Raw genomic sequence first — 25,825 nt, forward strand, 5'->3', positions numbered from 1 at the left:
AGAGGTAAATAAAGATTTATCAAAAGAAATATCTGCTGTTTCATTATTTATTTGCTCCTATTGGTGTAAACACTGAAACAATGAATTTGAGCAAAATTGAATGTAGGGAATAACTTATAAATGACAAAATACAAAATATTCTAATCACATGGTCCAGACACGTTAAAAGCAACGTTCCCATACGGGGAGATGGAGAAGAGTGAAAACTGAAACAGTTCAAGGACATGTGCAGGCGTAGCATCCCTTCCAAGATGACGAATAAACACCTCGGCAAGAGAAGGGATGTAGAGACGATCTGGTCTTCTGCAGGAGCACTTCATCATCACTCCTTCATCCCCAAAGCAAACTGGTGAAACATACAAAAAAAATTTTAGTTACAATCAACTCAGTGCAAAAGAAGAAACACAGCCGGTGCTAAAACAACACACTACAGCGATGTTGAATTCTCAATTCTGATTGGTCAGACGGTGTTTTTTCATTTTCTGTAACAGCAGCTCTGACAGTTGTTCTGACTTCCTGGCAAATCAAAGGTTTATATTAATGCATTCATTCTAATGCGTTATCATTTCTATCACAAAATACACCGATCAGCCATAACATTAAAACCACTGACAGGTGACGTGAATAACATTGATTATCTCGTTACAATGGTACCTGTCTAGGGGTGGGATATATCAGGCAGCAAGTGAATAGTCAGCTCTCGAATTTGATTTGTTGGAAGCAGGAAAAATGGGCAAGCGTAAGGATGGCAGGAGGCAGTGTGATGCTCTGGGCAATGTTCTGTGGGAAACCTTGGGTCTTGGCCTTCATGTGGATGTTACTTTGACACGTATCACCTACCTAAACATTGTTGCAGACCAAGTACACCCCTTCGTGGCAACGTGGCCATGACCCTGTTGCTGGTTCACCGATTGTCCTTCCTTGGACCGCTTTTGGTACTAACCACTGCATACCAGGAACACCCCACAAGACCTGCCATTTTGGAGATGCCAGTCGTCTAGTCAGGTCCTTATGCTAGCCCATTTTTCCTGCTTCCAACACATCAAATTTGAGAACTTACTGTTCATTTGCTGCCTAATATATTCCATCCCTTGATAGGTGCCACTGTAATGAGATAATCAATGTTATTCACTCCACCTGTCACTGGTTTTAATGTCATGGCTGAACATGTATAATGTATATATTATTCACAAACAGGGGTGGGTGAACTGGCCAAAAACATCACATCACCATTCTTTTCCCATTGGATCCTGATCCACGATCTTATTATGATTATTTCTGAAGTTTTTTTAATATTATGCTCCAAGCTGCTGAACCAAGCAGCTAATTTCCCTAACTGCACTGAGCAACTAATTTCAACTAACCACTTAGTTCTCTGTTTTGCAAAGAACGTTTGTCTCCGCTGTGTCCATTGTGTAAAATCCGGCAGTTCCATATAACCAGCGTTGAAGTTGTACAGTTGTCAGCTATGCCACTATGTTGCCAAGCTAAACGTAATCTAATGAACATGCCTAAGTCAGGTTCATAAAACAACTTGGGGTAGCCAAGTTTTCAGTGCAAACGATAAAATGGGTTTAGCATCATGGCACTCATGATCTCTCTGTAAAAGTGTCTATGCAGACATTTTAATCGTTCATGACTTTACATCATCATATACCCCAGTTCTATTGGAAACTGCAGTGGTGTAAGAGAAATAAAACACTTCACGATGCTGTTACAGGAGAACAATCAAGTTCTCTATGTGAAGTAACTCGGCTTCATGTCAGGCTGCATCACACCTCCCTGTCATTGATTAGCTTCCTGTAACAGCAAAGCACCAAGGGTTTTATTAATTACATACTTTACCTCGATATCTCACACACACAGACTGGGCTGAGCAACTTAATGGATTCCCTACTTTCAAAATGAAGACAAAACAATATTCAAAACAAGAATGTTTAAATAATTACTACCAGCAGGGCATCTACATTGTTTTAGGATGTTTTTTTAAAATTAAGAGCTAATTTATAGTTCTCATTTACAACTTTGTGTGTATCTTACGAGGGGAAAAAGTGTTTACTGCATATTACAGTGACAAAGAGAGGTTTTAACCCGAGTATTTGCTGTTCTCCAAACAAATTCAGATGAATTTATATTTGGCACATTACATTTTCTCGGTACATGCAACACAACTGTATGTAGAAAATATCAAGCTCAGGGTAATACACGCTTCTGACTTGCATGACTGATGCTGTATTAAGAAGAACAGTCACTCTCCACACACTATGGGAGACAAAAAAATCAAATTTTTGCATGTAAATTTGAATTTGAGAGTTTAATACTCATCAATTTGCAAAAATTCTAAACAATTTCAGACAAATGAGGACTTTTAATAACCTGTGGACAGCTAGAACAATTCAAACGCACGGTTTGGGCTGTCCCTGTACTGGAAAATACATCTAAAGAATTTTAATGTGGTGGTTTTCGCTTAATAGACCCTGTACAGAAAAAATGGTGACTAATAAAATTCCCCGATTTAAGGCATGTAAATCCCACTCAATGGGGATAAAAATGTTCTGATACCAACTTTCCCCCTGCACCTACTGAGTAAGTGCTGAAACCAAACAGTGACACCAGCTTTCCTGTTGCACATACTTAATCTTTACATCAATCTACCAAGGAAGAATAACCATTTAAGTTAAATAATAATCAGTAAAAAATTAAGCGGATGATTGACATGATTAAATCGTCAAGTAATGCACACTTAAAGCATTGTATTAATGAAGAAAAAGACAGAGTGAACACTAGCAGGAGCTCCATACCAGGCGTTTGTATCTTATACAACAGAAGGAGAAAGTTTTGCTTAAAGAAGAAAAAAAAAAAAAAAAAAAAAACTTTTGCCAACATCATAATTCAGTCTTCAGTATTTAGCCACAGAAATGTTTGTCTTGTTGCTGATATTTACCTAATCATAAATTCCCTAGATTCTTCAGTTAAACTCTATTAACACACAGTAAGGCCACATTACAAATGGCTTCTTGTTCACTACATATGCACACTATATACGGTATAACATCATAGCACTGAAGTAATGAAAACATGCCCAATAGAGTGACAATCTGAGATTCAGCCACTGAAAAAGAACTAAACGTATCTATTGTCAAGTTAAACGTCAGAAATTGAAGCACTGTATCATGGAATTTCACTTTTAAGACATTTTTAAAAATATTTTAATTGAAAACTGATATGCTGAATACAGAATTTTTTTTAAAGTGCATTTATTCAGACCCCCTTTTCTTTTATTAACTTATGAGGGTCATTTATCAGTTTAGGAAAAGGACTTGTGAGGAATCTTAAGTATTTGAAACTGAAATGAAAATTCGTTCCAAAACCCTACGAACTCTGCTAAGACTTCTCTCTTTTTTTTTTTCTTTTTTTTTTTTTTTGCTAGCACAAGGCTGCTGTGGAGGGGAAAAAAAACTCTTTGATAAGTATTTGTCAGGAACAAATATTTGTTTCAGTTGAAGCAACAGGTTTTCTCGGGTGCACAAGCAGTAGTACCTTAGAACTGTGGGTTCTGGCATTCCAGGATCTGCTCCACGCTTGAACCCTGTGGAAGAAGAACATTTGAATGAAATGGGCCAGAAATTGTGACAGTGTGCAAACTATGTTGCAGAAGCACTGTGTTTGAAACCTCTTTTGCAGAAGTAAATTTTTGCTGTCACTGTAAACGCTGCACATCAGTTTGATCGCTAACACTTTCTCAACAGTTCAACAGATAAGAGAGCAGTTGTGCAACTCTCATGCTCTTCCTGACACTGGAACAGATTAAGATTAATTACTGAGGAGAAACTTTTTCAGATAACACCCATATCCACTTCCTGTAAACCGCTTTTGACCTTTATTATTTTTTTTTTTTTTAATGAACTCATTTTAAATATTTAAAACTAAACTAGGAATAGATATAAGTGACTTGTTTAAAAATGTCTAATATCGAATGCTTTTTGGCTTGAGCATTTCCCATTTTACAGTTCTTTGACGTATACAGTGTTTAGTCAGATTGAATCAAACCCTAGTGTGTTTTCCTGCTTGCTGAGGGTTTTAGTCAGGTGAGAACACACCAGTCAAACTCGCTGATGACCAAACACTCGCTCCGAGAACTTCTCAGTGACGTGGTCTTGGTCCGGGTCCAAGGAAACTCCAGCGCGGTTCAACTTTTATGAGAAAGTAATTCGACTCTGAATCATCCTGACTGCAGGAAATGATCAAACATGAAAGGTATTTTGGGTTGGAACATTTTTTTTGTCGATTTGAGCTGCTAAACTGAGCCAAAAGGACAGAGCTGAGAACTGCAAAGCTACAGAAATGCTGTGTGATCTGGAGATTTAGACCAACAATAATACACAAAACATTTTCAGCTAGTACTTTACATAATTATCTAATCATTTATTTAGCACTGACTTCATGTTCCCCATACTTATGATTTATAAGAGCACTTGGCAAAGGTTGGTTTATGCTTTTCCACTGCTGTATTTCTAGCCAATGAAGGAAAGAGTTTTACGAAAATATTTTCAGCTTTACACACACCTCAGCCAACATTTTTTGCTTTTTGGATTGCTGAATTATGTGCAGTGTGAAAGCAAACAGCAAATGAACCAAAAGTATTAACTGCACTCTGATTTGGACTAGGCTTAAATATAATAATGTAGTACAAATATAATAAAAATCAATCCTAACAACAACAACAAAAAAATACAATCCAGCCACTCTATATACAAAAATTTCAAGGGAAAAAAAAAAAAAAAATTCCAATTCCCATCTTTTCCATTTGTTATGGGATTGAATCAAATTCATTCTGATATCCAGTCCAACGTTTTTGCTAGTATCAGCTTGACAACAATCATCTCTAATTAATGAAATTATAACATGGGTTTTGTTATGGTTAATACTGCAGCAGCATTTTTAAAAAGGCTCTACGAATACAGTGGATATAAAAAGTCTACACACCCCTGTTAAAACTGCAGCTTTTTGTGATGTACAAAAATAAAACCAAGATAAATCATGACAGATCATTTCCTACCTTTAATGTGACATAGCAACCAACATTATTCAGGTGAAAAACAAATAAAGGTTTTAAAGAAATGTACAGGAACCTGGCTGCGCAGGTGTGCACACACTTTCATAACAGGGCATGTGACTGTGCTCAGAATGAACCAATCACATTCAAGCTCATGTTAAAAAGTCATACATCATACACGTCATCAATGAAAATTATTCTGATTAACCCCAAATTAAGATCAGATGTTTCTGTGATTTGATTTTCTTGACATCATCTTGGATACTGCTACTACTACTGCTATTATCTACAATTATTTGCACATACCTGGACTTTACTCGAATTATCTGTCATTACTACAATTATTTAAATTAGACTGTTATTTGCACGTTATTGCTATTTGCACATCTGCAATTACTGTAATCCACTGCATGTATCTACTGCATCATATTCCATGCACCATAATTCTTATTTATTTCATTTAACTTACTTGCCATTTGCATTACCGGTATGCGTCATACTGTTTATCTTTATCTCTACACTATCATCTTAACTTATTGCACCATAATCTTATTTATTTCATCTAACTTATTGGCTATTTGCACTATTGGTTGGATGCTAACTGCATTTCATTGCCTCTGTACTCATACTCTGACAATGACAATAAAGTTGAACCTAACCTCTCCTACAGCAACATTAAAGGAGCTGCAGGAATATCTAGCAAATACTGGTCACTCCCTGCATGTGACATCAATCTCTCATATTCATCACAAGTCTGGGCTATGGGGTAGGGTGGCTAGAGAGAAGCCCTTTCTCACAGAAATGAATGAATGAATGAATGAATGAATGAATGAATATTGCCTAAATTTTGCCAAAGCATATGCTATGGGGTCTGAAGACCAAAGTAGAACATTTTTGACATTATTCTAAAAGATAAAACAAGACAGCTTATCACCCAAAGAACACCATTACCCACGGTGAAGCATGGTGGTGGCAGCATCACACTATGGGGCTGCTTCTCTTCAGCTGGGACTGGGGCTCTAGTCAAAACAGAGGGAATAATGAATAGCTCCAAATACCAATTTATTTTGACAAAACACCTGCAGGCCTCTGTTAGACAGCTGAAGATGAAGAAAAATTTCACCTTCCAACATGACAACGACAGAAAGCACAAAAACCTGTGGAGGGACCTGAAGAGGGCTGCGCACAGGAGATCACCTCGCAATTTGAAAGAAACTGAGCATTTCTGAAAGGAGGAGTGGAATAAAACTTGTGCAACCAGGTTATTTTTTTTTTTCTATTTGTTTTCACTAGAATTTTGTTGCTTGCTATTTCACACTAAAGGTGGAAAACTATCTGACATGACTTATCTTGGTTTCCTTTTTCCACATCACATTTTTAACAGGGGTGTGCAGACATTTTATACACGAGATTTATTATAACTGCGACTTCAGAGGGTAAATAAACAGACAGTCGGGAGTACATTACTGTGAGAAATTTAACAGCCTATTCCTTAGTGTGTCTCATGTCTCATACGGCATCACTCATGTCCTTTCATTTACATGCCTGTGCTGCTGATTCAGACAAAAGTGAAACGAAGAACAGCATTCGGAAGTAATAAAGACTGACAAATTGAAATTTACAGTCTCACTATTCTTAACAGTCAATTAGAAAGAATTTCACACAGAACATCAGTGGCTCTGACGTTATATATGAAAGTTTTTGTCCTCGAAAACAGGAAGAAAAACTATTAAACTGCATCCGGTATAAGAGCAGCTCGTCCAAGAAGTGACTCGGATGTTCATAGAATATTGTTATTGCAATATTTTGTACATGTACAAGGGGAACTCATCAGGAAGCACAGATTCATTGAAAAAGCAGAAATGATGATGACAAAGCCTGCTTCAGCATGTCCGGTAAAAAGTGCTGAGTCACTGTCAGAAACCAGGCTTATCTGCAGGTCAGTGCTGAGATCCGAATGGCTAAGTACCTATTTATGAGAAATGAACTTTACATGGGAACCTGCAGCAATTAGGTCATTTTTTTTTATTTCTGCCTGGATCAGATTTTATTTATCTCTGTCTCCCTCTGAGAAAAGGTTTTAGACCCAACTCCAGAATGAAATCTTACATGCTGCCAAATAAATAAACTGTAAATAATCCAGTAATGTTCTCTCTATTCAAAGCACAAAGTAAATTCTACAGCTTGCCAAGCTAGGCTTGCTTGGAAACCTAATTGACCAGGCTTTAAAAAAAAATGTAGCTAAAAAAACAAAAAAACAAAACAAGTATGGCTAGCTAGTTAGTGTGTTAAGTGCATTAACATAGACTAAGTAAAATTATGTGAATTACTGAGGAGAGGAGGAGTCTGTATAGCCAGCTAATTTTCTAGAAGTTTCTGATATAGTAGGATTGTTTGCAGCCTTGACAAAAAGTCAGAAAGTCATTGACAAAAAATAAATATTTGTGTTATTTGGCTGGTTTCTTCATTTTCTTTTAATATGTTGAACAGCAAGGTGAGTGCAATATGATCATCAGTTTTTCCATTAAACATACACACCATATGAAAAGAGTTCTCTAGTTGCTAGATGTGAAAAGAAAAAAACACTGGTACCGACTACATCAGAAGCCTTTCGTTGGGCAACTATTTTTAAATAAACGATAACTGCAGATCTGCTTGTCCCTGGATATAAAGCAACATATGGATTAGTAAATTTCTGCAAAATGCGGGTATGTAAGAAGAAACAATTCTGTAGAAACTCGCTTCTGCTGCATTAATTTAATTCGGCGTGAGATTGTCATAGAGGAAACCAGGGCTGGGCGATATGATACCAATTTAATATCGATATTGTGATAAGATTTCAAGATACAATTTTCTGAGCTATCGCCACAGTATCCTGATATCATTTTTTCTTAAAAAAAAAAAAAAACAGCTGATATGATGTGCAGTGAAGCATTAAAATTAAAGAATTACATACAAAAGAATTTATATTTTACCATTTTCAAGTATTTCAAGTAATTTAAATCATTAAACCAGTTAAAGTTATCTATTTTTGTCAACACTGTACAGTTTCCTTTAATTATGTAACACTAATGTTTTGCTGGCAGTCGGTTATGAAACCTATATATTGTGATACATATTGTGTATCATAGATGTCTTCAAGTATCATAATACATTATATTAATCATATCGCCCACTCGTAGAGGAAAAGTGTAAAAAGCATTAAGCCGTTACTCAAAGAATCTAATCCCGTCCAAATTAGGATTAGGATTTATTTCACCAGTTAGATTGTAGATATGAACTTTGACAGAACTAAGATATGGCTCTTCAGCATGAACTAAACTGTCTCCTACTGTATCACTCACCACTACGTATGTAAATGAAACAGGGTGAAAAGTAACTGGTTATGAAAACGAGAGTACAACAGTGTTCTCAACAGGAAGTCTAAATATAACTAAATCCCTGTGCCCCCGGGGAGATGAGAAAGACTGCCTGGATTTCACAGCGCTGTAAGAAGTGACTGGGCAGTACGACTATATGTGACATGACGCAATGTGACGTCACATCGGTTGGATTTTCCACCTCATGAAACTAGGGATGTTAGGTAACACAGGATGAATCACAAAGTCTCCATATCCACTGAATCCACAAGGTGCTGAGAGCTCCAATTATCTGTGACACACAGCCAGACGATCCACAAGCAACTATTATTATTATTATTATTATTATTATTATTATAGTTCCAGTCTAATTACTAGTGGTATTTAATAAAACTAAGGAAAGTGCTGTTAAGAGAGCGACATTACAATACATTACATCACTATACACTTTCATAAGTATCATCAGTACTTACTGTAGAACACTAACCAACACCATTATTATAGATTAGTAAGGAATTAAACACAGCAAGGCATGTCATTATAGGAAAACAATCAATGACAGGGTGGTGTGATGCATTAACACCCAAAAGTTGATCATTTCCAATAACAGCATGTCCAAGAGTAGTTTACTCCTCTTACACCACAACAACTTGACAACCATTAGGTTATTTTTTTTTTTTAATTAATGAAAGAATGACACTGGAGACTCCTTCCATAAATGTCAGGCTAAATAAACATCTCCTTAAAGAAAACATCATACCACTGACTGCGCAAGGACATGTTTTTTCATCTGTTTATTATTCTTCTTAGATTATGTCGAGCCTCTGCCAGACAAGCCCCTGTGTACGAGTTACTATATATTAGGGGAGCACAATATATCGAAATTATCGAAATATCGCAAATGTAAATATTGCGATATGCGTATTGCAAGGGCTTGCGATAACTGAATGATTTTAATACTTCAAAAAGTTATGAAAAGTCAAAGATTTAGGGTGACGCAGTTAACAGAGAATGTTTTCTTTTCCTCAAAAGAACATGAAGCATGTATGTTGGTTATGTCATTTTCAGTTTTTAAATATATATCATTATTAAATTAAACATATATCATTTAAATTGATTTTACATACTTACAGCATTATCGTACCGCATATTGCATTATTTATGAAGCATATTTTTTCAATAGCATGCACTCCTACTAATATATAAAATATATACACACACACACACACACACACACACACACATATATATATACATACAGTACTGTATGGAAGTCTTAGACACATGCAAAGAAATGCTGTAGAGCAAAGATGCCTTCAAAAATAATGGAACTAAATGTTTCTACATTAAAAAAAAATACTATAAATAGCAGTAAACAGTAATAAATGAAACAACATCAATATTTGGTGTGATGATCCTTCGCTTTTAAAAAAAAACAGTAGTCTCAGGTCCAGTGTGTGCAGTTTTGTAAGGAAATGAGCTGTAAGTGTTACTGAGCATCTTGTAGAAGCAGCCACAGTTCTTCTGGAGACTTTGACTGTCGCACTTGCTTCTTATTTTTGCAGCAAAATCCAGCAGCCTTCATTCTGTTTTTTGTCTGAAAAGTGTCTCTTATGGAATCTGCTGCTTTCTTTACTGACATACAAACATTTTTCTGTAACATTTAATTTTGTGCTGGAAAACTAATGTTTGGAAATCTAAAATGTTTTTGTACTGAATCAATAATGTAGAAGTCATACAATAAAAATCTATAACAAAGTTTGTACTAAAAAAAAATAGGGTGCCTAGACTTTTGCACAGTACTGTATATATATATACACACAAACACACATACATATATATACATACATACATAAATGATGTATTAGAATGAGTGCAGTAATATAAGCCTGTGTCAGAGTTTACTGTCTGAGCTGCTGCTGTTGAAAATGAATCAACACCTTCTGACCAATCAGAATGGAGAATTCAACAGCACTGTAGTATACCAGATGTTAAAATCTCTTCTCTTTATTTAGTGGCTGTTTGAACTTTTACCTCTAGTACTGTATTTTTGTAAATGTTTCATAAATGTTCCAAAATATCATTGAACGCTTCAGTTTTTTTTTTATTGGCCCCACTGTTTCACTGCCTCTTTCATAAAAAAATATCAGAACATTTTCATATTAAATAACATCATTTTTGTTTTACACCCCAGCACTTGTATTCTTGATTCATTCAGAAGGGAATGATTCATTTTGCTCTAACAGCAGGTCTGACAGTAGTTCCATCTGCAATATAAAATCACAGATTTATATTAATATGCTGTTGTTTCTATAGTAATAATGTACACAGGGATTTGTAACGTCATTCTTTAATAAACAATAAAACTATTTAATGAGCTTTTCGATAAAATTGTCAGTGTTGTCATATTGCTGTGGTATAAGAGGAATGAAATCCTTCAGGATAAAAGGGGATAAATTAATCATCTTCATGTCAGGTTGCATCACACCACCCTGTTGTTGATTGTTTTACTATAACAGCACGCCCCCAAGTGTTTTACTCCTTACCTAACAACCACTCTCTGCTGGAAAAATGAAAAGATGTTCAGAATTTTAACAGATTTTTAAAAGGTTAATGACTCTACATTTATTTTGTGCTGTGTCCATAATAATATTTTGTTTTTGCCTTTTTTTAATAATGAATGGGAGCCTGGCTGTAAATAACTTCTGACTACGAAGTGCACTTTAGCCAGTCATTTGAGACACAGCCATGAGGTACAGTCAAGCTATAGCTATATATTCAATAAAAATAATAAAAGCATAAATAAAAATGAAACCCATAGGTAAGGTCAGGTCAGTACTGCACTGAATGTCACCAGTGTAACAAGCCTTTTTAAATTTATAGACAACATGCTCAGAGAGTACAGTGTGCTAGCTAGCGACTAGCATTAACTAGCATAGCATGGTGTAAAAAGCTACAGTTACTGACCTAGGTAAAGAACAGTGGGGATAAAACCCCACCGAATAATGAACTGTCCGCACTGGAAGACCTGCTGAAGTCGCTGCTTCGTCTCTTTGCTCAGCTTGGGCATGTTTGCGAGGTTATAAACAGTTTTAAGTTGCTACCCAAAGCAAAGCTACAGACCCCGTGAAGGACAGAAAGCGGAAAGACGGTCGAGCCACGGTGTCGTAAAATGATGCGATTGACGGCACGTTTTTACGACAGTTAGCGTAACAGCGCCGCTTATGGTAAAATCCGTGGTACAACATGGCGCCCTGGATAGCACTTTTACCCCAGGGTACAGCTTCCTAACCCTGCACATTTTAGTGTTTTCCCTGCTACAGGGGGTGCTCCAGGACCAGGGCTAGGAATCTGTGCTAAATATTATAATAATTTAATAATAATTCAGGTTCTTCTGCCGTACAGTGTATGTGTAAAGTACATACAGACACAAGATCCACAATCAACTCTCATTATCTTTATTATAGACACAGTCTAACTGCAGTATATACACATCTGGCCAAAAGTATGTGGACACCTGACCATCACACCCATATGTCCTTGTTGAACATCCCTTCCAGATCCAGTGCTGTTATAATAACCCCCACTCTTCTGGGAAGGCTTTCCACTAGACTTTTGGCACATGGCTATTGGGATTTGTGTTCATTCAGCCACAAGAGCATTAGTGAGGTCAGGCACTGATGATGGTGAGGAGGTCTGGTGTGCAGTCTGGGTTAATCCAAAGGTGTTCAGTGGGGTTGAGGTCAGGGCTCTGTGCAGGACACTCGAGTTCTTCCACTCCAAACTTAACACACCATGTCTTCATGGAGCTCGCTTTGCGCACAGGGGCATCGTCATGCTGAAACAGGTTTGAGGCTTTTAGTTCCAGTGAAGGGAAACTGTAATGCTACAGCATACAGAGACATTCTATACAATTGTGTGCTTCCAGCAGTTTGGCAAAGAACCACATGAGTCATATAGTGTATAATATATAATATATAATAAATATTATCTATAACATGCCAAACTGTTACACTTATGTTTTTCTTACATAAAAAGCTATAAGAAACTCTGATTAGAAGCAGCTGATTTGATGTTAAACATTTGTACTTAACCTTGTGAAATGCATTTTTATTTAATATTAAGATCTTTTTCTTAAAATTATTAGAATTTATTCTTTTATCCTTTTAAGTTTGAAGTAATTCATTATTGTAGTTTTAATAGATTTTTTTTTAAATGCAGCACTACTGTTTTTCTTGAATGTTGCAGTTGGTTAGCAAAGTTATATATTGTTATAGTTATTGTGTATCATAGACATGTCTTCTATGTATTATGATATGATATTTTTGTCATATCACCCACCCAAATTGCAAATGTTATTTAATAAAAATAGTAAATCAGGGTTGAGTGATATGACCATGAAAGATCCAGCTTAGTCTGAGTGGCTACCGGCTGCCCGCTGTGCACACTGCTCAAACTGGTAGACCATCTCTGCCAGATGGTAAGTGCTGAAAGTAAGGTTTCTGACTTAGTGCTACTAACTAATGCTCCACCGTAGAGAAGGTATTTTTTAAGAAAATAACACAGCAAGGCAATTTGAAAATCTCAAATGTTTGTTGGCCAGGTTAGTCAGGTTGGAAAATAACTTACCAGCTACCAGTTAGAGCAGCAGGGCCTGGATTTTGGCAACTGGTAGCTTTCAGCAGGGATCACAATAAATTATATCACGATACACTTACTGCCTATTTTGCACTGTTCTGTGACATTTACAATCATCCTCATACCTCCTTACCAGCACTACAATACACTGTATTATCTGTATCTTTTCTTATAGAAAATATACATATGTCTTACTGTCTTCTTGTGTTGTCTCTGTATGTTACGTATGCATTTTATTATTATTCATATTATGCATGCATCTGACAAAAACCACATTTAGATCAGACTTTAGAGAAGGATCATTTCTTTGATATGATGTTTTTTAATCAGTTAATTAGCTAGTCTCTAGGAGAACAGGTGATAGAGTTAATTATTCAAACAAACAGGAATCAAGTAACTGAGTAAAAGGTGTTGTTTGCAGCTTTTGACACTAGGTGGCATCATTAACTGTGGGACGTTCACTTTCTCAGGACCATCTGGGTTTGTGAACACTTTGTATCCCTCACCTCTGTAAGTGTGCACACCATTCAGACTGCAGTTTATTTCTTATTAGCCTATTATGATTTTTCATTTATGACAGGGTTTGTTCCATATATATAGTTTCTAACTGGTTTCCTATTATTAACTGCATTGATCGTTGAACCTTTAATCATTAAGCATTTCAGAATTACTACTAAACAATACTAAAAGTGTTTATGTGAGTAAAAATATCAGTTCAGAAAGCTCCTCCTCTTGCATGAGCCTTCGGGTGGTCTAGCCCAGGTGTAACGCAGTGACAATGTGTGTGTATTTAGCTTTAGACAACACCCATCTGACGGGCTGAATTTGTGCAAAGAAAAAAAAAAAAAAGCAAGAAATTCCCTGATGCTTCAGATGGTCATCAAGTATCAAAATGGTTAGAGTGCTAAATAAATACTGAAGCTTTTACATGCTTAAAAATACACAGCTCTCATTTCTGTTCAACCATTCCAATTTATTAATAAAAAAAAGAAAACAACCTAAAATAAGCATCAACTTTTCAGACCAGATATTTATTGTAAAACATTTTCAAAACTGGAGAGGAAAAAAAAAAAAAAAAATCATGGCTTTTATTTTTCCAAAATAGACACACCAGTTCATTACAATACCACAGTGTTTTGTCAGAGTTGCTCATTAAAGACAATCCGACAGCTCATTATCAAAATCACAAAACTCCTCCAAACAGTAGAGATCACACTGAACAGGATGAGACAAGGATTTTAAAAAATAATAATAATAATAATAATAATAACAATAATAATTAAATGGTGAAAACATAATTTGGCTGTCCCACAAACTGATTCGGAGTCTTCAACCTTCGAGTCACATTAATACTGGATTCTGCTTCGGTGCAACACCACAATCATTATACTGTGTACAAAAAACATCAGTGTCAATACAAAAGTCAGATTCTGTTGCCAAAACAATGCTATTGCTTCAGAAATACAACATGAAGATGTTGTAACATGTAAACAAATACTACATTTTAGTCTTAAATTCTATCACTTTTGATTGGGACTTCAGTATTCGGGGTTTAAAAAAAAAAAAAAAAAAACAATATATTGCCAAAGTATCAGGAGTGTTAGTTTAATACTGATGGCTTTCTTTAAAGCCCAGTACATAAAGGAAGGCAGTGAAAAATCACCCCGAATTTATTTTATCAGCCACGCGCACGCACACACACGCACACACACTTAAAAAGCAAAGGGATCATCCTTTGCATATATAATCAACACCCTGTTTGGATGGAAAGCTACTTGAGCATAAACACTCTCCAAGACAAATCAATACAGCATCAAAAATATCTTTAACAACCCGAAGTCAGACTTTTACACACGATCCACAGTATCAAGTTCATGGTACAAATGAGAAAAAGTGGATTTATTATTTTTTTTTTTAACACACATATTTTTAAACACAGCTTCATTGAAGACACACCACAAAAATAAAAAGGACTGGAGTTTCTTTAAGGTGCAACAGTTTTGATTTGCCACCGGGGGGGCAGGAGTGGTCTCTTGATTCCTCAAAGAAATAAACTGCGAGTACTTTTAGGACACCAGTGAAAGTATGGCTCAAAATTCGGCAGGTCTGGGAGTGAATCAGTACCGTCACACGTCTGGGCTGAGCTGCAGGCTGACGTTAGCTGGGCTCAGGTGATCTACGTAGGCTTCCTCTTGCAGGCTGCAGGCCGAGTGCCTGTTCTCCTTGGGGCTGTGATTAGAGGCGGGGCTTGATGCCCGGTTGGCCACGCCCAGCGCGTTGCTGACCTGCTCAAAGGAGCGAGAGAAGGCGGCGCTGGCCGTGCGCGAGAGGCTCAGCGCACCCCCTTTAGGCACTGATTGGCTGGAGGTGAGCGTGAGGCGCTTGAGCGAGAGCAGCTCCAAGTTCTCGCTCATGGCCCGGCCGCACGACTGCTTGCGTGAGACCTCCCCCTCTTTCTCCTTCTCTCTTTCTTTGTCCTTGCTGGATCTGCTGCCCGTAAGGCGCCGCAGGCCCTTGCCAGCTGTTTTCCCGATGCTTGGCGTGACGTTGGTGCTGCTCACCACGATGATCGGGGGGCTGCCCTCCTTCACGGCGGCCTGTGTGCAGATGCCCTCGTCCACCTCCGAGATCTCCATCAGCTCTTCCGGGGAACCCAGATCCACTGCATCTGTAACGAACAGGAGGAGGAGGAGGAGGGAGTTATTTACCTCAGCTTTATGTTTATGATGGTTTTCGTCCCTGCACGCCATTTACGGTGGCAGTGTGTGAAGCTGACTGGACTTGTAGCGTCTTGAAATTCTGCCACTCATGCTTTGAGATAATGATTACATACCCTATGATCTTCAACATTATACAAGTCACTACACCTTACTCCTCAGACACACCTCACCTTTCTAAGCTCCAGTGACATTTTCCCATGAATAAGCATGAATCAATAACAGTGAATAAGCAGCTGGTATTTTCAAAGTACCCCAGAACTTATTTTAAACCATTAAACCAGCATTAAACACCAGCTATCATACACAATGGATCCCAATAAGAATTCAAATTCGGTGCAGGCAACTGGGAGGAAAGTGAAGAGCCCTACAAATGCCCACGCTTTATTATGAATAGTTATTTTGGTGTTTGGAGTACTGTTAAGAGTCCGAATGGGTCTCTTTAAAAATGAGGAGAAAGAAGATGGGAAATTACCAGGAAGTTCATTATATACTATACACACAGTTTTCTAGAATAGCTCACGTTCAGATAGCAAGGGTTAGGTGCACTGAAGAATAGTCTCAGTTTTAAATGCAAACAATGTGAATTTAGTACTGTGTTAAATACGACCTTAACTCCAATTTATAGAAAAAAGTAGCCATCCAAGAGGAATTACTACCCCCCCCCCCCCCCCCCCTTTTTTTTTTTTAATAGTTCAGAGGTACTTTAAAGAAACCAGTTTTCAGATGATTAACTGCAGATATGTTTCATTTAGTAAATTACTAAACAGCACAAATACAATCCTTAGTTCAAAGTCATGAAATTACAAGTGTACTTTGGGAAGGAAAGGACAGGAAAAGAAAGGAAGGGGGAAAAATAGCACAGGACAAGAAAGGAAAGAAAGGAAAAGCAAAGGACAGGACAGTAAGAGATAGGACAGGAAAGGACAGGACAAGAAAGGACGGGGAAACATAGGACAGGAAAAGAAAGGATAGGACAGGACAGCACATGAAAGGAAAGGACAGGAAAAGAAAGGAAAAAAAGCACAGTGCAACCCATCAGATTATTGCAGACAGGACAGCTAGGTATGTTAGACTGGTTATGAAATCTGAAGAAGGTTTCTGAGCACCTAATCCAAGTGTTTGCTTTAAACAGGCTGTAGTCTTATCTCGAGCTGCCCCGGTTATTGCAGCCCGTCTACAGTGCGACTGTTTCCCATAGCAACCCAGCAGTCAAGCGTTGCAGCTAAATTACTTTTCACAAGGCCGTTTTTTAGTTGCAGTAAGAAGAGAGGTGTAATTTTCTAACTTGTGAAGCTGTTAGTCGGCTCGGGGAGTCCAACTGCGCTAAAACAGTGGCGTCCAGAGCGATATGCGATGGAGAGAGAATGCAGAGGGCTGGCAATGGAGATGAAAGATGGGAAATGGTGAAGCAGATCATGGATTCAGGATACGTTGCAAGGGTTAGGAAAAGATTTCAGCAAAGAAGTCCTGAGGTAGATTAGCTCGCCGTGATCCTCACAAGGAAATCTCATCATAATATTTAAAAAGCACCAACAAATTCATTACGTAAATTGTTAGACTTAATTACAGGTGCAGTGTGTACAGTTTAGAAGTATGTCTAGACTTTTTTTTGCTGTTGCAGTTCACCTCACAGGCAGCAGAGGGCTCCAACAAAAATTATAAGCTGCTCCTTTAAATCTCTAAAATTTTACTAGGTGCTTATTACAAATGAGTTGTAATTTCCTTGTAGCATCTCCAGGCCACTCCATCATGCCAAGTTAAAGTGGGACAAGTTTATACCCTGCCCACTTAAAACATAGCTCCGCCCACACAGTACCTCTGGGCCTAAAGGGAGAGGGGAGGGATATCAGGTCACATTGTGTGTGGAGGGCCGAGGGGCTCTAGAACTGGAGCCTCCCTGCGGAGGGCGTCCCGTCCTCCACGTGCCTCCGCAGAGACTTCTGTCTCCTGACCTCTTGACCTCTAGGGTCCAGCCCCAGCTCATTGGTGCCCCCCAGCGTCTCGGCTTCGGTCCTGCCACGCAGCGCCTCGCCATTAACCACCCGCTCGCCGCTCACCCCCGTAACGCTAATGGTAGGGATGGGCCCGAGCGGAGGGTCTGGAGAGTCTATACTGTTCTCTTGAGACTCTGAATGGGATGAGAGTGACACACACAAACAGATATAGAGACATATATGGACATATGATGGCTGAAATGAAAATGAAATTAAACTTCAATTGACTACACACAAACAATATACTTGAAATCATAAGCAAAATCTGAAAATGGCAAATGAATGAGATTTAGGAGCTCCTAAAGCTCAAGAGCAGGGACAGCTGATAAATAGTCTAAAAGATGATATGTGACATTGTGATGCATTTTTTTTTTTATTTTTAGAGATTTTTTAGAGATTAGATTTAGATGTAGACAGTTATGGCATAGTTTATTTTACACACATTTTTTAACTGATCCATCAACTTTCTAGTTCATCCTTTCATTTCTCTTCAGGAGCCGGTTCATCCCGGTCAAGATCCCAGAGGATCTGGCGCTTATCCCATGCGTGAAGCGAGAATACACCCTGAATGGGACGTCTCTTTTTTTTTTTTTTTTGAATCTCAAACAATGTTCTAGTGGCCATGCAGTACACTACAACCCTGTCATACACTATGTATACATGAGCATATAGTGACTGGGGTTCAGCCTAACAGTGTTGGGTGGCCTGAATAAAAATAATAAACCTTCCTCCTTGAGGGTGAGTTGAATCCTAATAACAGCAACAAGAAAAGTTACCACGGGTAGATAAATACCAAAGTATGAGAAAATTCCTTCTCATGATTTACTTCAGTTAAGAAAGCAACGACTTTCAGAGTGTATGTGATGTGAAGACGTAGTACTCATGCTAATATTCACTCTGTAGAAGTATAAAATTATAGCAACATTCATATTAAAATGCAACTGAATACTAAATATTTAAGTATTTTTGCCGCTTTTGAAGAGCAGCTCTGACAAGTCAAGATGTTTTAGTATGCGTATACACACGCACGGACACCTTGAGTCACAGTTCCAGCTTTTCAATATAAGATTAAACTTGAAGTAAAGGGAGAAAGCTCTGCATGTGATGTGATGCTTAATTGGAGCTTTCTGTAGCACAGGCTGCTGAGACGACTTACAGAAAACACAAAGCTGTAATTACTTCAGTGCTTTGTTGAGGACGTGACGAGGACAGGCTCTAATAGCAGCCACAGCTGCCTGTAGCAGATCGCATCTCCACACAGCTACAACTGCAGGCTGCTTACAGCCAGGAAGCCTCGCTAACCCACCATGGAAGTAGATAATGATGGCACGAGATAAAGATGAAAAATGAGAGTGTCAGTGAGATATCTGTGCTGATATAATCTATGAAATATGACTAGAGACAGACAGTGTGGAACGGAATTGACTAATTGACTAATCACTGCCGAGATCTCAGGTGGGCTGGATAGAAGATGCACTGTTTCCCTCTGCATTAGAAGAGCACGATGACTGGTCACGCTGTCGCAGTATGGGGTGTGTACGTGGACGACTCCTGCTCCTTACCGTGCCGTTTCCAGCGGTGGCCGCGGATGGAGAGACTGGTGACGGCGTTTCTGGAGATCCGTGAGGAAGTAGGTGTGATCTCGACCTGGATGGACCGCGTGCCTTCCTTATTGGACTTCAGAGCAGCACCACGGAGTGACGACTTGATAGCGTTTCCCAACTTTTAAACACAAACAGTGGTACTGAAATTTAACAATCACAACAAATGTTCCTTTTGAAAGACAAACAGAGTGTGCTGCAGTGTAATGTGCTAGAATAAATATCTACTAACCTCAATTGAATAAAACAGTACTAGCTCTGCTAACTAGCTAACTAGCTCTGTATACATATTTCTTTAGCTTCCACACTGTAGCCCATTATTTAGGGTTTCAGGCAACTAAACCATGGGACCGGGCAGCACACTGGAGCTTTCAGTGGTGAGGCAGGTAAGCTAATAAACTGATGATTTGTCCACCCCTGACATGATTGCTACAATACCCTTTACTAAAAATACTGTAGACTAGCTAGATCTCTATTATCCCTTCATAAAAGACAAAGTGAACCCACCAGCAAGACTTCTGGGTAAAGCTCCAACTGAGCTCGATACAGAACGTCATCCAGAGCTTTGGAGCCCAAATCAGGCTCTCCGTTACACCTACAGAGTGACAAGGAGGGACGAGAAAAGCACAAAGGAAATAATTATAAAAATGAATGTGAGCTTAAGGGATCTTATCTCTTTATTTATTTATGTTCCTAAATCATGTGCCAGAAAAACCCAAACAGAAGCCTCAAATGAAGAAACAGGCCAGATCCATTTTATTAAAAAGAAAAAAAAAAAGGCTGATGAGGGAATAACTGTATGTATCTGTTATAATGTAAGTAATTATAGGAACTAAATAGTTTTGAGGATGTTCCACAACAATAAATGTAACTGTAAAGTGACAAAAAGTACCATATGTTGTCCTTTAATAAAAAAAAAAAAAAATCAGTTGACAAAGTGCTGTAGTGTCAGGCCACATCACAACACCCTGCAGTTGATTATTTTCCTGTAACAGCACACTCCCACATGTTTTATTCCTTATTTAAACACCTTTAAACCCCCAACTTTTAACTTCAGTCCTACACACCACAAAGGTTATTGTGATCTAGTCTCTAGTTTCAGTCGTACAAATCACAAACAGGTTTAAAATACAGATCTGTAATTCAGTCATGTATCAGCTATGAAGATATACTGAACTAAACTCGGGTCTAAACAATGTTACTAACACACACTCTGAATTCACACAGTGCTTCTCATACAAAAAAAACAAAACAAAACAACAACAACAAAAAAAACAGAAGAGTCACTCACAGAGCAAAGTGAATGCCCGTGATCAGCTGGACCAGGAACTCTGACGTCACAATCATCCTGCTGTTGATGCCTTTATACCGCCGAACCTGCTGCCTCGGATAGCCACAGATACACACTCTGCAGAGACGAGGAGACACGTGTGAGTACACAGACTACAACTCTAATATTACAGTAACGTTGTCCTGGGGGAACAGAAATCAGATTGGTGTGGACGATGAGAGTTATTGCTTGGGATGTCTGCAGGATGATTACACTGTAAGGAGTAATAATGCCTTATTCACATTAGCGTCCTGAAGCAGATTTTAAGGACTTGTGGTTCTTACTGTGAAACTGTTTCGCTTGTGTTCGCTGCACCTCACATCTAGTTCTCTCTATAGTAAATGCATCAAAGCCTAAGGTTCTGTGCTGTTGGGGGAAAATATGCTTTTACAATGAAAACATTTTATATTTGGGATAAGTTCAAAACCTGTTCATTCCTGCAAGAGCACAATGCATCTCGCTGATTTCCAATACAAATGTTGGTTTTTAAACAATTTCTAATACAGTGGATAAGTTCCCATAACCCAGCCGTATACATTTGAGTCCCCCTTGAAATGTGGGTGTACTTTTGTAATTAGAGTTTTAGGATAACCCACTCTGATTTAAAGGAAGCAGTGACTTCTGGTAGTTTGTCAAAAATGAATGAAAAAAATGTATAATAAAATTAAAAATAAATAATAAATTTAACAGAAGTTTTAAATTAAAATTAATTAAATTAATTTAACAATAATTTAATTTAATTATTAAATTAAATTAAAATATGAGAGATGAATAAACAATGGTGCCAGTATTAAGGCAAAGACTAGTCATATAATAATTTAATTAATATTTATATTTTATTTGATTTCAATACTTTTTTTTTTTGGATCATTTTTGACCACCTTCATTTTCTCCTAAGGGTACACGAACATTAATACTCAACCTCACACTATCACTGCTTTTCAAGCAGTTGGTTAATTTAAATTTCATATAGTCTGATGATCACAGATCAGCAGAAAAAGACTGTATTTAGTAAATACAAACTCAACTGCACAGTTAACACAGCTGTGTATGGCCGCTTTCAGATTTATTTCAGTTTCAGATTTGTAATTTCTTTCCATTTGTCCCTCATGACAACTTTCAGAAGAACCTGCACCTGAACAGTGTCACGTGTCCTGCCCTGAGACTTTACAAAGGAGATTTAGTGAGACCTTTGTCCGGCTGTGTGTAGCTCCTGAGCGGAGGAGTGTGAGGCGATTTCTGCTCTCGCTGCACTAGCTCGCAGATCTGATCGCTCAGGACTCGGTGTGCTCAACGCTTAGCTGTGCAATGCTAATTAAGCATGTGTGAGGAGGGTGGGAAAGACGGCAGGCCTCGGGCTGGCTCACCGGACCACGCAGGGAGCTTGGAGTCGTTCCCAGGTTTAAGTGTCTAAGAGGATCAGAAGGAAGCGGATAAAGAGAGAGGATTTATCTGTGGTGGTACTTCCGAGGGTTTCAGGTGTTGGACACCGCACAAGCGGTTTTCAGAAACCGGAAGGGAAGTAGACACCACAAATGCTCTTTTGTGAGGAGTTAAGCCTACTATATTTTGTTGTTTACTTAACTAGACATGAATTATCCTTCTCAAAAACTTACACTATCTACACAATAGGTAGTTCTGGTCCACTAATTTGATTGGTTGAGCAGCGTCCCAGGAGTGCCTATATTTCCTATAACCGCACTGGGACGTTTCACTGTGTGCATCACTCCACTCGTCTGTGTTCGCTACGTAAAATTCCACTTCCTAGTTCGAAACAGTTACTACAGTAGAGATAGCGACATCATCATCAGTCATGGCAAAGGATAGTTTCAGGAATATAACATTTGATTTAAAATATGAAATCTTGTCAGATGGAGATCAAAAGGAAGAAAGGAAGCCAATTTTACCGGAAGCAGCATTAATGGGAACGTACAAATCAATGGGAGCTAGCTAGGCAGTTATATAGCCAGTGCTATAAAGTGAGCGTGGCTTCTTCAGGATCTACCTTCTAACAGCGCAAAAATACACAGACACAAAAATTGTTTGATTTCTTGTTAACTTCTTGTTAACTTCTTGTTAACTTCTTGTTAACTTCTTGTTAACTTCTTGTTAACTTCTTGTTTATAGAAGTGCTGTATAAAAGCAATAATCACATGTGCAATCATGCGGTTATACTGATGCAGTTATGAGGTTATATATTCAGTATAACCACAATGTTGCTCATGTGATATTGCTTCATTAAATTATAGCTTTCCTTTTTGCTTCAGCGTACACTTTTTATACTTTAGTATGTATCTTTTACCTGAACATGTGAATATATTGTATGTATGTACCGTATGGTATATTATAACTTAAGGACCACTGTTATACTGTTAAGTAGCTTTTAAAGAAAACTTAAGAGCACCTTCACAGGCACAAAAAAGGTGCTGAAGGTACAAAACAAAGGGCTTGTTTCTGAGAGTGCACATTGTGTGTGTGTGTGTGTGTGTGTGTGTGTTTCTAACCTGGAGCTGAGCTGACACAGAGACTGGAGGGAAGAACTGTTCACGTAGCTCAGAGCAGCATTGTAGCAAAGCAGCAGGAACGTCAGCACTTCAAACCTGAGACAGGATACACCACCATCAACAACATCCAGAAATCAACAATATTCTTCAAAAGTCTTCAAAACATGACTGTTTTTTTTCCCCCCAAGTCATTTGAACATTACCAAGTCTATAAATTTGATTATAAACAATGCATCAGATTAGCAGAAGTGCTACACTAGGTGTCATCATTTAGATTTAACATCCTGAATATAAACCTCAACATTTCACATTAATAACGTATTTAAAAAAAAAAAAAAAAAAAAAAGAAGACACTTAGATTAAAAACACATTAGATCTACTTTCCTACAGTACATGCTGTACATATGATATAAGAATAATTAACTTCTACACGCTATGTAGGACACTACATATAGCACACACCATTCGATATTCAGCCACAGAAAAGAATTTGGTGAAAAACAGCTGAATTTAACACAGTAAAATGTACATCTCTGTCTTTTTTCCAGCAAGATTAAATATTTCTCTCCTCTATTACAATATAATGAATTTACGCACACACACACTCGTGCACGCACACCTCCAGCATGAAAGAGAATGACCTTTACATAGTTACACATTTCAGCAAGTCTTGATGGTTTGACAGTCTTCAGTACTTTTTTTCTTTTTAAACACGTTCTAAATTGTAATGTCACTGAAAAAAAATGTTAGAGGCTGGTACCAGAAAAAACTACTGAAACCTTGTGTATTCAAAAAAATAATTAAATAAATAAATATAAAATTAAATTAAATAAACCCATAATATTTCAGATTTATTTATTACAAAATTATTGGGTTCTTGTAAATGATTGATTTAATATTTCTCATGCAACCTGTATTCTACATTCTTCAACCTGTATTCATGGAGAAATTATATAGAATTTTTTAAAAACGTCAAAAGAGATTCTGTCAAACACACCTTTGCTCAGAGCCCTGATTTAGCCTCAGTGTTTGGGAACTGATATTTTGATGAATGTACAATATAGAAAAGTGGATTTTTTGCATTTGAATATATAAATATTAAAACTGGAACAGCGTTAGAACAGTGAAATTTGTTCCAACAGTCCTAGTTGTACGTGCGCGAGTGTACACACACACACACACACACACACACACACACACACACACACACACATATACACACAGTCTGAAGCCAGCATTAACAATCCTCATTGATGCCTGAATAATAGATGGAGCAAAAGAATGCACTGAATGTTTGATGAGCAGCTCCACCTGTTCTGTGCTGTGAACGTCTCTCTCTGGAGGTGCGGTCCACTGTAAACAACTCGACTAAGCCCGTGATTGGCTAGAGCTCCTTCGGTGAGGGCCATGGAGCCGATGGCAGAAGGCTACGGGAGAGAAAAGAAAACAAGGTGAGGAGAATCAGTTGAAACAGGTCTGGTTTTGCAAAGATGGAGATAAAGTAAAACTTTCTGAACATACCTCATGGTACACTGATGGTTTGGATAAGGAGGGGACAGTGAAGGATAACACTTTGCTTTGACCATCTTTATCAACTATTTCCTGAAACAGAGAGAGACATTATAATCACAGAGCAAATATACACGAAAAATACAAGGCAAGCAAATGAATTTAAGGCAGATTACTTATTTAAAAAAAAAAAAAAAAAAAAAAATTATTTAATTTGCTTTAATTGTTGTTATCTGATGTTGCCGTTTTGGTATTTAACATGAGAAGCATATTAATCATGCTTTGTTGATTAATTACAGCAGTACATTTAAAACTCTCTTCATCGGAAAACGCACTTGTAATACAATAATGAGGAGCAGATGATGAGGTTGTGTTGTAGTACATGTTATGCATACTGGATAGAAAACTAGATCACAGCTTTCAGTATTCAGTAACCAATCATGGCAGGAAGTCAAATGATCAATTACTAATTTGACTGATAGTGCAAGCGAAATTAAAAGAATAAAAAAAACCCTCTTCTTAGGCTGCACTAACCAGTTCTGATCTTTCGCTGACTTATGACACAGATCAGATATTGCTGCATTCATGTAAACAGCTCGGACCAGATTTTTTCCACATCTGATACGGGCCACTTTCAAATAAATTTCAGACACATATCTGATATCTAGCTGTTTGACTCGCATCTAAACGCTCACATCTGATTTTGCTGTTAATTCAGTACAGCATTTAAACAGTGTCCGCCTGCTTGCAGGGACTACACTCGGCACATGAGTCAAGTTGAATTCTGAGATTTTGGGGGCGGGAACAAGTTGCATGTTTGCATGGCTACGACTGGTCACTCTCAACCAATCCCCTTCCTTCTGTAAACACAGACCTTTCCTGTGGTGGAAACACCTCTGACTGTCACAAAGCTCTGACTCTGGAGGCTCCTTCCATTCCTTCCATTTAGATTCCTTACAGAAATCTTTACTACAATAATGACTGCACATGGTTTTAGAATGCGTTTATGTACAGTGTCTGCTATACAAGTCCCTGTGTAAGTTGTTACTATAGAAACGATGACGTATGACGAACGAGTGCATTAATATACATGTGATTTGCCTTGCAAACGGAA

General features: G+C 37.9%; 2 protein-coding genes across 6 annotated transcripts in view; both read right to left on the reverse strand.

Moving 5' to 3' along the window:
* Positions 1–31: 31 nt before the first annotated feature.
* Positions 32–11,573, reverse strand: tomm7 (translocase of outer mitochondrial membrane 7 homolog (yeast)). The gene is made up of 3 exons (XM_026930201.3): positions 11,383–11,573; positions 3,541–3,589; positions 32–346 (listed from the first exon to the last, which is right to left on the reverse strand). The coding sequence occupies exons 1-3, from the start codon at positions 11,483–11,485 to the stop codon at positions 331–333; spliced, it is 168 nt and encodes a 55-aa protein (XP_026786002.1). The 5' UTR covers positions 11,486–11,573; the 3' UTR covers positions 32–330.
* Positions 11,574–14,005: 2,432 nt separating this feature from the next.
* The window catches only part of hycc1 (hyccin PI4KA lipid kinase complex subunit 1), a 42,544-nt gene continuing 30,724 nt past the window's right edge, over positions 14,006–25,825 (reverse strand). For 4 of the 5 annotated variants that reach the window (XM_026929943.3, XM_026929944.3, XM_034298661.2 and 1 more), the window contains exons 5-11: positions 24,724–24,804; positions 24,514–24,629; positions 23,203–23,298; positions 20,660–20,776; positions 19,876–19,963; positions 19,330–19,489; positions 14,006–15,721 (exon numbers count right to left, since the gene is read on the reverse strand). In XM_026929943.3, coding sequence (XP_026785744.1) covers positions 15,180–15,721; positions 19,330–19,489; positions 19,876–19,963; positions 20,660–20,776; positions 23,203–23,298; positions 24,514–24,629; positions 24,724–24,804 — 1,200 coding nt within the window. In that variant the 3' untranslated portion in view covers positions 14,006–15,179. Of the gene's footprint in view, positions 15,722–17,589; positions 17,902–19,329; positions 19,490–19,875; positions 19,964–20,659; positions 20,777–23,202; positions 23,299–24,513; positions 24,630–24,723; positions 24,805–25,825 lie in introns of all 5 variants that reach the window. The other variant, XR_003403661.3, reaches the window with a different exon arrangement.

This window comes from Pangasianodon hypophthalmus, chromosome 23 (genome assembly GCF_027358585.1).
Source record: "Pangasianodon hypophthalmus isolate fPanHyp1 chromosome 23, fPanHyp1.pri, whole genome shotgun sequence".
NCBI classification, from domain to species: domain Eukaryota; kingdom Metazoa; phylum Chordata; class Actinopteri; order Siluriformes; family Pangasiidae; genus Pangasianodon; species Pangasianodon hypophthalmus.